The sequence below is a fragment of the Mesoplodon bidens genome (assembly GCF_964165515.1).
Source record: "Mesoplodon bidens genome assembly, chromosome: 15".
NCBI lineage: Eukaryota > Metazoa > Chordata > Mammalia > Artiodactyla > Ziphiidae > Mesoplodon > Mesoplodon bidens.
In genome coordinates, this window is record NC_138171.1 from 82,809,551 (window position 1) to 82,822,717 (window position 13,167).

At 54.9% G+C, this 13,167-nt stretch overlaps 1 protein-coding gene across 1 annotated transcript; it reads left to right on the forward strand.

Moving 5' to 3' along the window:
* Positions 1-6,380: 6,380 nt before the first annotated feature.
* Positions 6,381-12,328, forward strand: VSX1 (visual system homeobox 1; the record flags this gene model as incomplete). Its single annotated transcript, XM_081256516.1, has 5 exons — positions 6,381-6,804; positions 9,234-9,312; positions 9,718-9,841; positions 10,661-10,841; positions 12,039-12,328. 5 exons carry the CDS (start codon positions 6,381-6,383, stop codon positions 12,326-12,328), a joined length of 1,098 nt encoding a protein of 365 aa, XP_081112642.1.
* Positions 12,329-13,167: the final 839 nt, after the last annotated feature.

Here is a 13,167-nt window from a genome sequence, read left to right on the forward strand (position 1 = left end):
GGTACCAGGCAGGAATAAAACGCACAGCCCGTCCCTGCGATGGGAGGGCCGGTCGGAGGGCTGGGCTGTGACTCGGATGTGGGGCTCCTTCCTGCCCCTCCAGCCCTCGGGTTGCGCGGGGGGAGCTGTGCTCTCAGCCCACCCTCCTCCGACCTGGCCTTGGGAGTGGGGGAGGGGCTCTCGAGGAGAAGTACCGAGGCAGTGCCGCTGAAGTTCACGTCCATCCGCCGCAGATTCCTTCCCTCAACAAATCCTGGCCGTGCGCGGAATGCCGGGCCCACGGACGCCAGGACGGCCCGGCCCTTGTCTTGTGGAGCTTACCGATTGTCTAGGGGTGGGTTCCCCCAAAGCAGACCCTGAGGACGGGGATTGGGTGAAATAGTTCGTCTGGAAGTTGAAACTAGGCAGCCCTGATGAGGGGGCAAGACACAGGGAAGGCGGTGATAATGAGTGGGGTTTGCGGTTCTCCATCCTGACCGGGTGCTGGGAGCGACTGAGGCTGAACCCATCTCAGCCCAAACCGACAAGGATGCTGGGGTATTTACCCACCAACTCCCAATTGTCCTTGGAGGGTTGCTGCTGGGGCCGTTACCTCCCCAGGCCCCCAGGCCCGGCCGGTGCACTCCCGGGGCCTGTGCACATCGTCAGGCAGAGGGGCAGGTGTTGAGGTGTTTGGGAACTGTCTACAGGTGCTGCAGGTGACCTGGGCTGGTGGGCAGCCAGCAGTCAGTGCCAGCTTCGGGGTCTGATTAGGGGGCCAGGTAAAGCGCAGTAAACCAGCAGGCAAATGAGTAATTACAATCATGGAGGTGTGTTGCGGGGAGCGGGCAGGAGCTGAGTGCAGTGGGGCAAGGGAGGACCTCCTTCAGGTGGGAGGCGCCTGTGTCTCTGGTGAGGAACCTGCAGCCCCGCCTCCCCGGGAGAACACATCTCACCCTGGCCAAGAGCCTGGGTGGCTACACGTGAGTCAGGGCGGTGATCGTGTATTCACTGCCACTGCGAACTGGCTAAAAGCATGTTATTTGCTGTTAGATAGTTTTCTCAATTGCCAGTAGATGACCTAACACTTCGACACTGGGAATGAAGGTCACCCACAGCACCCACCTGCCCTTAGTGACCCCTTCCCATGACCTGTTGGCCGACATAGCCTATGTCACCACTCCTCACCCTGCTGATGCCCAAGCAACACACCTGCTTCCATCTGCAGGTCCCTGAAGGGGACAGGCCATGCAGGCCTTCCCGGAGTCTTCCTCTGCTCAGGGATCCCCGCTCGGTGCTGGGTGCTGTGCTGGCTCCTGCGTTTTGTCTGGTCTTGGGGTTCGTTGGACTTACAGATGGGACTTGAGGAGTGTGGCCATGAGCTCTTTTGATGAGCTGAAGTGAAGGAGGCGCTGAGGAGGAAGGGGGTGGGGAGAGGAAAGAGGACAGAGATAGGTGGAGGTCAGGGAAGGAAGAAGGGAAATACAGTCCCAGGGGCCAAAGTGTTACCTGGGTTCCTACTTGGGGTTTCCCTGTTATCTCAGGACCTAAAGAGAAGAGACGGAGCATGGGCACTCGAGCCTCCTGCAGAAATCTGCCTCAAGCCCACAACACCGCTGACTGACAGCACCTGGAGCAGTGCAAGACTGAGGGCTTTATAGGCCCTCAGCACCTAGAAATTAAAAATAAAACCAATGCTGAACTTCAGAAAAGTGTAGGGAACCCCTGACGTTGTCATTTTCCCCATTGGGACTTCGCTGCTTCAGGCCCGACAGTCAGGCTTTGGGTCTCAACCTCTCCAAGGCCTGCCAGGCTAGTTGCAGCTCTGCCCCTCAGTTTTCTCAACCACAAAATGGGGATAATAAGAGGCCTCCCTCGTTAGGTTTGTCACATGTATTAAATTAATTGATGTGTGTCTAGCGCTTAGCACAGCACCTGGCCCAGAAGAGATTTTTACGGCTGGGTGAGGGGAATCTGGGAAGGACTCAGCCAGAGGAGCCCTTTGGACTGGGCCTCCAAGGCGGGGTCCCTGTGGCTGTGGAATAAAGACGGATTGCTGGGGGCGTGGGAAGGGGCACAAAGATGGGGGGGGAGACACCAGAGGTGGAAGGAAGCCCAGTGCCCAAGACAGCATCTTGGATGCAAACCATAGGAACCACAGCCAGCCAATTCATGCTGCAAAGAAGTTTACAGGATGGCATCACTTTTTTTTTTCCCCAGACTGATGAAAGTTTGGAGAAAAAGAGCAGGGCCGTGACAGGCCAGGCATCTGTGAACGAGGCCAAATTATTCAGGGAACAGTGGGGAAGCGTCAGGGAGTGCAGAGTAGCCACTGGACACTCACCACTACTCCTGTACAAAACCCAGAGTGGACTCTGAGCCTCCAGGATAAGTCGTTCATCTGTGAGGGGATTTCAGGCAATGCCAGTAGGGGAGTTCAACAGTGAGACAGGAACAGGTCTCTAGAAGCAGAGCCCAAAGCACGGTCTGGCTGCATGAGCTTTATGGGGGGAGGGAGGGGGAACTCAGCAGTGAGGGGTCCAGAGAGGAGGGAAAGGGTGGACGAAGATGAACACTTGGGTCCAGATGAGCCTTGGCCTGACCCGTGAGCCGAAAGGGGTTTGAAGCAGAGACGGCTCTGCACAATTGTCCTTCCGAGGGTAAGGGGGCAGCCTCCTACCAAGTCATATCAGTTGATCAACCATTGTGTATGTGGGTGTGGGTGTGGGTGTGGCCTGGGTTAGAGGCTTTTGTCAGCAGAGGGCAGTTCTCCTGATTAGGGGCAAGAGCCTACATTGGGGTGGGGTGTGAGGTGTGAGACTGGGTGGTGTAGGGATAGGGTGGGGGGCGGTGCAAGAGCCCAGGAAAGGGGCTCGGGGTGGGGCACCCATAGCACTTAGGAAGAAAGCAATATGGGATGTGGTAATTAGTGATAACTTGAGCAAACCCGGCTGGGGACTTCTGGAAGGCCTGAGTTATCCCACTGAAGACCTGGGGCCGTGTTTATACTCCGACTCCTGCCTTCTTTGGTCCTCGGCTTCTCAGGGCATGTACTCCTTGGCCCCTCTGGCCAGAGGACTCTGCAGACCAGAGAAAGCCCCCAGGCAAAGACGTGGGCCCTGGGCACTGGAGGCCCTGCAGGCTGCAGGCGGAATGGTCAGGGCACAGATGTGGACAGGGCAAAACAGCATCTGCTACAACAGCCTTTAAAGGGGACACAAAGGCAACCGAGAAGGAGCAGACAGAGGCAGGAGGAAAATCCAGAGAAGCAGAGCCATAGGGTTCCAACGTGCAGACACACGCGATTCTCTATTCGCGGTGCGCATCCCACTCCTAGCGCATATGCGCTGTATACTACCAGCCTGGCCGGGGGCGGCTCCGAAAAGCCCGAGACGGCTGTCGTTGAGCCACTTACACCCCGGCCAGCCTCAGCCTGGCGTGGCGAGGAGCCGGGACGCGTCCAGGCGGGGAGAACGAGGGAAGCGGAGAGCACATTCGTGGCTGGCCACAGACAGGGGCTGGAAACCTTCCCTGGAAAATACTGAGCGGAGAAACCTTTACTGATTAGTTAAATCCCAGATAATCCTGGTTGATGAAGGCAGATCCAGACCCCTTAACGGATTTAGGGTTCCAAAACGACTCCGGGGGTTGACCCAGGCGGGGACGCGCTAGAGGGCTCTGGCTCTGAACGCAGATTTGTATATGTTGGGAGGGGGGCTGGGAGGCGCCTACCTTCCACCCCGCTGGCGGCCGAGGGGTTCCCCAAAGCTGTCGCCCACTTGCGTAGACTCGGCAACCGCCCGGGCGCCCGGAGGGACGCGCGGAACGTGGGTGGGCTCGGAGCCGGCTCGCTCCATTTCCAAGTCTCCTAAAGCACTGGACGCGCTTCCCCCACTGGGCGGGAGCTGCGCAGAGCGCTCGCCGGCTCCCCAGGGGTGGGGTCTTCTGAGCCGATCCCTCAGAGTCGAGGGGCGCGAGTGGACCCGCGATCCACCGCAGGAGCTAGGGTAGGGAGTGGTGGGGGGATTAGCGTAGCGGGGCGGGGCGCTTCTTACCCGGGAGGGGGCAGTGAGAATGCCCGCCCGCGCCGCGCTCCCGCCGCCGCCACGCTGCGGAAAGGAAGGCGCCCGGGGTTCAGCTCTCCCTCCATCCTGGTCCCTCCCGCGGTGTGGCTGGAGGAGGAGGCAGTGACTCTTCAGTCCGGGAATTGCAAGGTCCCCTTATAGCTCCAAACTCGGGGCTCTCGGGGTCTCTCTCTGCTTCGCTTTGCTCTCCCGATTTCTCTCTCCGTGCCAGGTGTGAGCGGGTTAATACACCTCAGTTTCTCTCATCTGCAAAATGGGTTTTATAATATCCTTCCGAAGGGGTTGAAAACCAGTGTGCTGTTGGCATTGAGTGGAGGTCACCGTGTGGTGCTGTCCAAGTTGGCCTCCTCCCGGATGGCCTTTTGGTACCTCTGGGTCCCTGGCCATCTACTCGAGGCCTCCTCTGACAGAGGCTGGGGGACAGAAACTTCGAGACCCGGGCCCAGGCGAGGGGGCGCCATCGGCCCTCCAAGCCGCAGGTGCAGCGCACACGTCTGCCTCTGAGACCGGCCCTTGCAAATGCCCCGGGCGGGGCCACCTCAAGGCCAATTGTCCAGCCTTCCTGCTCCGGACGTCTGCAAATGTGTGCATCGTTAGCTGTCTTCCTTAACTGCGGCCCCAAATTCTGATTTACAAACTTCTGCTCTGCCGGGCCAAGAGCCAGAGCATCTTGGCTGGATCCTGTACCCCTAACACCTTCCCCTAAACCCAGAGATAAATTTAGGGAGAAATTCCTGGCGGAGCCAAAAACGACGCTGGCGTCGAAAGCCGCCCCCGACCCCGAGCGACTCAAAGGACAATTATCCCAAAGGAAAGTTATTGTTTTGCTAATCCCGGGAACAGCTTGCGAGGGGGAGATTTGGGTCTTCTTTTAATAATGAAAAGTTAATGCGCAGCCTCTTGTAATTATCTTTATCGGAAGCCTCTCGTTTAATCCTCAGGTTTGCAGAGGACCCACCCCGAGGCGCAGCCAGCTGTAGATCCACTTTGCCGGGTTCGGCTCCAGCTCGGGTTCCTCCTCGGCTCGGGTTCCGGTTCGGCTCGGGCTCTGGCTCGTCCCCGCTCGGCTCGGGGTCTGACTCCGGCTGCGGCTGTGCTGATGGTGCGCGCAGAGACCCGTGGGGCGTCCGCGCGGCTCTGTGAGAGCTGCCGCACCCCTCGCTGGGCGCCCGCCTGGCCGCTCGCCCTCAGGGGCGGGACTGAGAGATTCTGCTTCCCGGGTTCCGCGTTGGAGAAGGGTGGGCTCAGGGCTCCGAGCGATTCAGGTTGGGTGGGCTCAAATTTTCGGAGTGCGAGCCAGGGGAGGTTTACCCACGTGTTTTGTTTCACGCCCACTTTAACAAATATGGGCGCTGCACGTGAAAATCAGGCTTTCTTTGAATAGTCATAAAATCTGACAATAATGTGTTAGCCTCCATGAAGAGGGGTGGGTCCCAGTAGACAGGCCCTATTTTCCAATTTACCATCCCCACTTAGGGGTCACCAGATAAAATACTGGTACACACTTATAATGTAAAAGAATCACGGTTCATCTGAAATTCTGATTTCACTGGACCTCCTGTAATGCAGTTTGCAAAACCTGGCGCCCTTCTCCGACGCCCTGGCCCGGCCCGGCCGCTCCCGCCTCTCTCTTCTTCTTCTTCAGCTCCTTCAGTGTGTGAATTTTGCGACCCCGACGGCTCGGCCATTAGAACGCTGGGGTGGGTTTGGCTGGAGGTGGAGTGGGCACGGGTTAAATGAACGTTTTCCACTCCTTTCCCCTTGAGGATTTTCGGGGAAGGCCTTGCCTCCGGCGGTGGTGTTGGAGGGCTGGAGGGGGTCATATTGGTGGTAGTGTTGAGAGTGTGGCTGGGAATGGGGCCTTGGTCTTAATGGGCGACTGGATGCGGGGAGGGAGACTTCAGGGAGGCTGCGAGCAGGGCCTCTGCCGGAGTATCAGGAAGGGGAGAGAAGAGAATCGGGATCTGGAACCTGCGGCTTTCAGAGTAGAGGTTTAGGGAGGGGACGACTCTATGTTAGGAATAGAGTTGTCTGCTGCCTATTCTCCTCCCACCGAGAACGGGAGTTGGGGTGGGCAGGGGGACAACTAGAAAGGAGAGGGGAGAGGGAGCTGATTGAGGGGACCGCAGCTGGGAGGGCGGCGACCGAAGGGAGGGAAACTGGTGGCGTCCCCATCTCGCGGGGTCCAAGGCGTGACGCATCCGCGCCCCGCTGATTGGAGCCCTCCTGGCGCCCGACTGTATAAATCGTCCTCAGAGCTGCGCCCCCTCCGCAAAGGTGACCGAGAGAGGGTCCAGCCTCGCCGCCTAAGAAACCATGACCGGTCGGGACGCGCTTTCCGACGGGCGTGCCAGGAGCAGGGCACTGGTGCCCGGAGGCCCGCCCACCGGCTCGCGCCCCCGGGGCTTTGCCATCACCGACCTGCTGGGCCTGGAGGCCGAGCTGCCCGCACCTGCTGGCCCCGGGCCGGGATCCGGCTGCGAAGGCGCCGCGGCCGCGCCCTGCGGGGGTCCAGGGCTCTGGGGCTCCTGCTTGGCGCGCGGGGCCCTCCCTCTGGGGCTCGGCCTCCTCTGCGGCTTCGGCGCGCAGCCCCCTGCGGCCGCCCGGGCGCCCTGCCTCCTCCTCGCAGACGTGCCCCTCCTGCCGCCCGAGGGCCCTGAGCCCAGCGCCCCGCAAGTCCCCGGCCGCCCACCGACCCCGGCCGCCCGCCAGAAACGCAGCGAGAGCTTCTCGACGTCCGGTAAGGCCAGTCCGTGCCGCTCCCGTCCCTTCCCTCGGCTCAGGCGCGCAGGGTGACACTCCGGGGCCCCGCCAAGCCCAACGCAGTCCCCCAGATCTAGGGAAGTCGGAACCCCAGAGCGTGGCCTCGCCGGGGAACGCATTCTCGCAGCCGCGCCCTCTGCCCCTGGCCTCTCCTCCGAGTCTGGTCGCCGCTGCCCCGCGGACACCACCACCGGACCCACCCTGGGGTCTCAGCGACCCGGCCGCGGTCTCTGGGGGCCTTTCCCCCGTGCCCGCGCGAGGCTCGGCCTCTGGGAACGGCGGAGGGCAGGAGGCCTGGGCCTGCCTCGTTTGTCGGTGGCACAGAACCCGGTGCCCGCCAAGCTGGAGGGTTCGCTGAATTGACTGACGAATTGTCCGGCTCTTGGAGAGCGCGGGGCGGAGACCTGGAACTGTCCTCCTCCCTGTGCTGAAAAGCCAATCTGGGTACCCCGCTTCTCCCCTCCTCCCAGCACGTGAGGAGCAGGCTCGCCCGTCTTATGGTAGCTGTGCCCAGCTCCTCAGAGCAGTCGGGGTGGATTGCGGGGAACAGAAGGGAGCAATGGAAATCTACAAAGACAGGGCCGAGAAATCCAGAGGTTTGGGGTGTGGGGGAGGTGGACGGAGAGAAACTATGTAGTGGACCGCAGAGCTGAGCATCCAGGCAGCAGAGGCAGAAACAGTGCAGTGGTCTCCACTGCTGATTAAAGGAAGCAGGCGGGGGACTTCCCTGTAGGTCCAGTGGTTAAGACTCCGCGCTTCCACTGAAGCTGGTATGGTGGTCCGGGAATAACTAAGATCCTGCATGCCCCGCAGCGCGGCAAAAAAAAAAAAAAAAAAAAAAGCAGGCGGGATCAGCAGGCAGGCCAGCGTCCACCCAGGTCTAAAAGGACTTTGTTTTATGAGTGTCTAGGTAAGATCAAATGAACCCCACTATTAGTTTCACTAAAAATGCAGGAACCACTTTCATAGGATGGGCTCTTTCCGTGTGAGGACCATAAAACTAAAGGCAAAATGCAACTGCATCCTAGCCTGTGAGGGCGTTTCTCAAGACCAAGACCAACACTGTCCAGTAGAAACATCATGTGACTGCGAGTAATGAAAGTTTCTCAGAGCCACGCTAAAAAGGAAAAATAAATAGTTGAAACAGATTTAAATACTCTATCTTATTTAATCCAATACATACAAAACATTGTCATTTTACATATACTCAATATAAAAATTATTAATATTTTACTTTTGGGGGTATTAAGTCTTCAAAATCCACTGACTATTTCACATTTACAGCTGGTCTCAATTCAGCTTGGCCACATTTCACATCTCAATAACCTTATATATCTTTTTTTTTTTTTTTTTCCGGTACGCGGGCCTCTCACTGTTGTGGCCTCTCCCGTTGCAGAGCACAGGCTCCGGACGCGCAGGCTCAGCGGCCATGGCTCACGGGCCTAGCTGCTCCACGGCATGTGGGATCTTCCCAGACGGGGGCACGAACCCGTGTCCCCTGCATCGGCAGGCGGACTCTCAACCACTGCGCCACCAGGGAAGCCCACCTTATATATCTATTGGTATACCAGATTGGACAGCATGGATAGCATAATATTATACTCCAATTTTTCTGGTGAAGTAATTGATGTAGGAGTAAAACTGACATTATTTTACTATATTTGCTTTTCTTAATTCGCTTTTTAGTGTTTTGAAGCAAATATGCTTTTTAACAATGAACCTGACAATAGTTTGGTCTTCTAACCTTCCTTTCAACCTAGATCTTTTGATGTAATGGATTTTAAAAGATAAAGCATAGTGGAGTGGGTTCTTAAAATTATTTCACCTGCCATCTATGAATCATCTGGGCACATTTGCCAAGAATGAATTTCCCAGATCCCACTTCCAGAGGTTTGGAATCGGTACAGCAGGGCAGGGGGCCAGCTCTGATGAGGGTCTGATGTCACAAACCTCCGTCCTCCCTTTGAGAAATGTTGGTGTATTGGTTAAGATGAGGAGGGTGAGATAGAGGCAGAAGGAAGTGGATGAATTTGGAAGCTGAAGGGACAGGAAATGCAATTAGTGTTCACGTAGCTTTGGCTTCACAGAGTCTGGGATTTGAATCCCAACTTCACTGTTGACTACCTGTGTGATCTTGGGCAAGTTACTTAATCTCTCTGTGCCTTGGTTTCCTCCTCTGTAAAAAGAGAATAATAATAGCAGCTGCCTTGGAGTTCTTTTAATTTATGGAGAATAACGGTGATAATGCATGAGCAGTGCTAAGCTCAGCACCTGGAGCATGGTGTGAAAAATGCGAGCTTGTAAGTATTCACATCCCCAACAGGTTCATAGCGTCAATCCTCAAAGTAAAATCCAGAAAACAAAGTGCTCACCTTTAAAGTCCTCCCTCTCTCCTTGTGCTAACAGATGAGGACAGCCCATCTGAAGACAGGAGTGACCTGAAGGCATCCCCCGCCCCCGGCAAGAGGAAGAAGCGGAGGCATAGGTACCTGCCCTCACCCCTCTCCTTGGGACACAGTGCCTGAGAACCAGCTGGCCCTGCGTTAGGGCAGCAGCGGGAAGGGCTCAGTAGCCGTTTGGGAATGTAATTCTGCAGTTCCCAGGGGGCTGGTCAGCCTTGGTAGCATTTTAAAGACACAATTTTGTGGGCCTTTAGAATGGGTCTTCTTAGAATGAGTTGATGGAATTCATTGAGGAGAAAAAAAGACCTAAAGAACTTTGTTTGGTCTGAACTAAATTGTGGACTTTCCAGAGGCTAATCATTCAGAGGTGGGGCATCCAGTTTTCATGAAGTGGACAAAGAGGGGCCAGCCATGGGGTCCTCTGAGGCTGGAAGCCTTGCAGCCTCCTGTGGACATGTGCCCACGTGTGTGTTCGGGCCTCCCTCCAGGACCGTCTTCACCGCCCACCAGCTGGAAGAGCTGGAGAAGGCCTTCAGCGAGGCCCACTACCCTGATGTGTACGCCCGGGAAATGCTGGCCGTGAAGACTGAACTCCCCGAAGACCGAATACAGGTGCAGGTCCCACCACCCACAGACACCACAGAGAACATGCTGTCCTTACATGCAGTGAATCAGCCCATAGCCACCTCTAAACAGCCCAGCGCTTCCCCCTCCGCACCCAAACTGAAGGTTACTTAGATGCCAGAGCTTTCCTTTGTGTTCATTTAGAGAGGATGACCCCTGTAACCTTCAAGTCTTTTTTCCTCTTATTAAATCATTCTTAAAAATACACAGTGTGTGCTGCATCTAGAAACCATGTCAAGATATCAATAAAAAACTGACTATCACTCCATTGCAAACCCTCAAAGAAGCCAGTGTAAAGAGCCTGACGAGGCTTTTCTGCAAACTGCCCCCATGCCGTATGCACATCTGGCCCTGGAACACGCACTCACAGGCACACAGGAGTGGTCTTTGTCTTTACAGAAAGCCGTCCCGTGTGTGCCTCAGCCTCTGTGCTGACAGCAGCCCTCGCCAGGTGAGAAGATATGCTACTCACGCACTCTTTTTAAACAGCTTAACAATAGTCAACACTATTATTAAGATAAAGCAATCCAACAACCGAGGTTAGAAGCGACCATTGCCCTGGTGACCTGCTCCCATCAGTGTAAAAATCGACTTCTTTACGCACTGTGGGATACTCTGATTTTGTTTTGTCATCCCTGACTCCGTGGAAACCTCAGTGGAAGCTGGTCCCGATCACCCAGCACGACCAGTCCTGCGAGCCACGAGAAAGGCCTGGGTCCCAGGTGCCCCCAAGAGGGTGCACCTGAGCCCCTCTGCGCTGGGGTCTCCTCCCGTAAGCCCTCTGCTTCCCCTCCCGCCTCAATCCAGGTCTGGTTTCAAAACCGGCGGGCCAAGTGGCGGAAGCGGGAGAAGCGCTGGGACGGCAGCAGCGTGATGGCTGAGTACGGGCTCTACGGGGCGATGGTGCGACACTGCATCCCGCTGCCCGACTCAGTCCTTGGCTCCGCGGAGGGCGGCCTGCTGGGCTCCTGTGTGCCCTGGCTCCTGGGTAAGGAAGAGGGTCCTGTGGCCGCGTCCTGCCACAGATGTTGGGGGTCCCCATGCCCGGTGGCCATTGCCAAGCCAAGCAATGTACATTTACTCAGATTCAGGCCCAGAATATCACATCCGATTTTTAATTAATTACAAGCCTTGGACTCTGATCAGTTGCCTTATTTTTCATTGGAACTATGTAGGCAGTGGGTAGACAGGTCCAATCAGGCCCTGGTTTTATGAGTGGAATGACACACTTTCATTACATGAAATATGTTTCCCAAATGTTGAGAGCTGTTAGAGGTTTTGGAAACCATACAGTTCAGAGCTCATGGTAATAGGAAGCGGGAAGGCGCAGGCAGTGAACCTGCAGACTGTTAACCCCTTGCACCCTGGACTCAGGAGGTCCAGTTCCTGGTCCTGGCTCGGCCATTAATAATCTGCCGCATAGCTGTTCTGTGCCCTACTTTTTGGTGCTGGAACAGTCTTCACCGGTGAGGTCCAAGCTTTGAGGCTGGTTATTCTGAGGAGCTGGCACCCTTAATGGTCTGTTGGCTGTTACCAGAGACACTCTCGGGCTTGGAGGAATGAGTGACAGACAGCACGCTGGGCAGGGTGTGAGATTAGGATTAGGGGGCCCAGGGGGCATTTTAGGCTGGGGAGGAGGAGGGTTTTTGTTCAGCAAACACTTTTTGAACCCCTACCCACCTGACACTGTGCCGGGACTGGAGAAACCAATTGTCTTTGCCCTCAAGGGTTGGAGAGCCTGGAGGGAACTTTTGGGCAGGTAACCGGGCCCACCCCTCCGAGTTTACACGAGCAGGTGGGGTGGAGCTTACTGATTCCGCAGGTCTGTGGCCGAACAAGAAACTGGGCCTTGTGCTGCCAGACATCTGACTTTTTGAGAGAAGCTGGAAGTTTGACTTTTGATGTAAATCTCCTGATATTAAAATGTTGCCAACAAGTTTTAAAATAAAAATTGAAAAATCACCATATCATCCAAACAAGGCACTTTGTTGGCTGTGTCCAGCTGGCAGACACCAGTCTACAACCCCTGATGTTGAGAGTTACCTACGAGACTCTCCTGCAGGCCCCAAGACAGGTATCAATAAGGGAAATTCTAATGGGATTTAGAGAACAGTGACATGGAAGAAATTTACTTAATTGCTGTATTTAGAGATACCTGTTTTTATTTATTTTCCTTTTTTGCAAGGGATGCATAAAAAATCCACAGGGATGATAAGGAAAGCAGAAAGTGAAGAAAAGCTGGCAGGACTCTGGGGCTCTGACCATCTCAAGGAAGGTTCTAGCCCACATCAGGCAGGACCCCAGAGGGCCTTGGAGGAAGGCAGCCCTGAGAGCGGCTTGGAAGACGTGGCCATTGATCTCTCCAGCACTACACGTCAGGAGACCAAGAGAGTGCAGCAGGGGTCTGGTGCCCAAGGATGTTCAGACTCTGAGTGGCTAGAGGGGCTCCAGCCAGGGAAGGAGGGGGCCTTATAAGGCTGCAGGTCCCCTCTCCCCCACCAAAGGCTGGAAATGTGCACATTCCTCACCAGCTTTTTCCAAAAGACAAAAGTTGTCGAAGACAAACACTCTCAGTTGGATTTTCTTCTTCCGATGTCAGGATGAAATGCAATGCCACTTGCTTTAAGAAGACAAATGGTGACTTATGGAAAATTCCATTTCATTCTAGAATGGAAATCATTCCTTAAAGGCACATGAATCAGTTAATTTGGTGTAAAACTTTTATTCTCTTCTGTAGAACTTGAGGAGGGAGGATATTAAGTCCAAAACCCATTTTCACTGCCAGACATCCCAAGATTTGGTCCAATATACTGTGTAGACTCACAGGTTAAGTCTGCTGTCCTTACTCTGAATCCAAAAATACAAAATTATTTAACCTACAGAGAATCATATATCTTCATAGATACTGAAGACTTCATGCAGACCTCATATGAATGAAACATAACATCTTTACCTTGAACTTGGCTTTGGACTTTTCCATTTTCCTGTTAGGCAATGATTCTATGTCCTCCTGAGTGTCCTTTGATCGGGTCTGTGGATCTCTTCCAACCAAGAAAGCCCTTTCTCCCTTCCCTTCTGAAACAGCACAGGACCATATCTGAACAACTGCTGAATATCTATGAACAGTGTTTTAAGTTCAGACCAGGCTTCCTGTTTTTTTAAAAATTTATGTTTAAGAGCACTTTAGTGACTTGATTTCATGAATGTTTCCTTGCCTGTATTTCCTTTCCTTTATTTATTATTTAAAAATAAACGTTTTGTGGTGTGCTGGTGTTTCACACACCCCCTCTGTCTGCATGTGCACCTCATGCTGC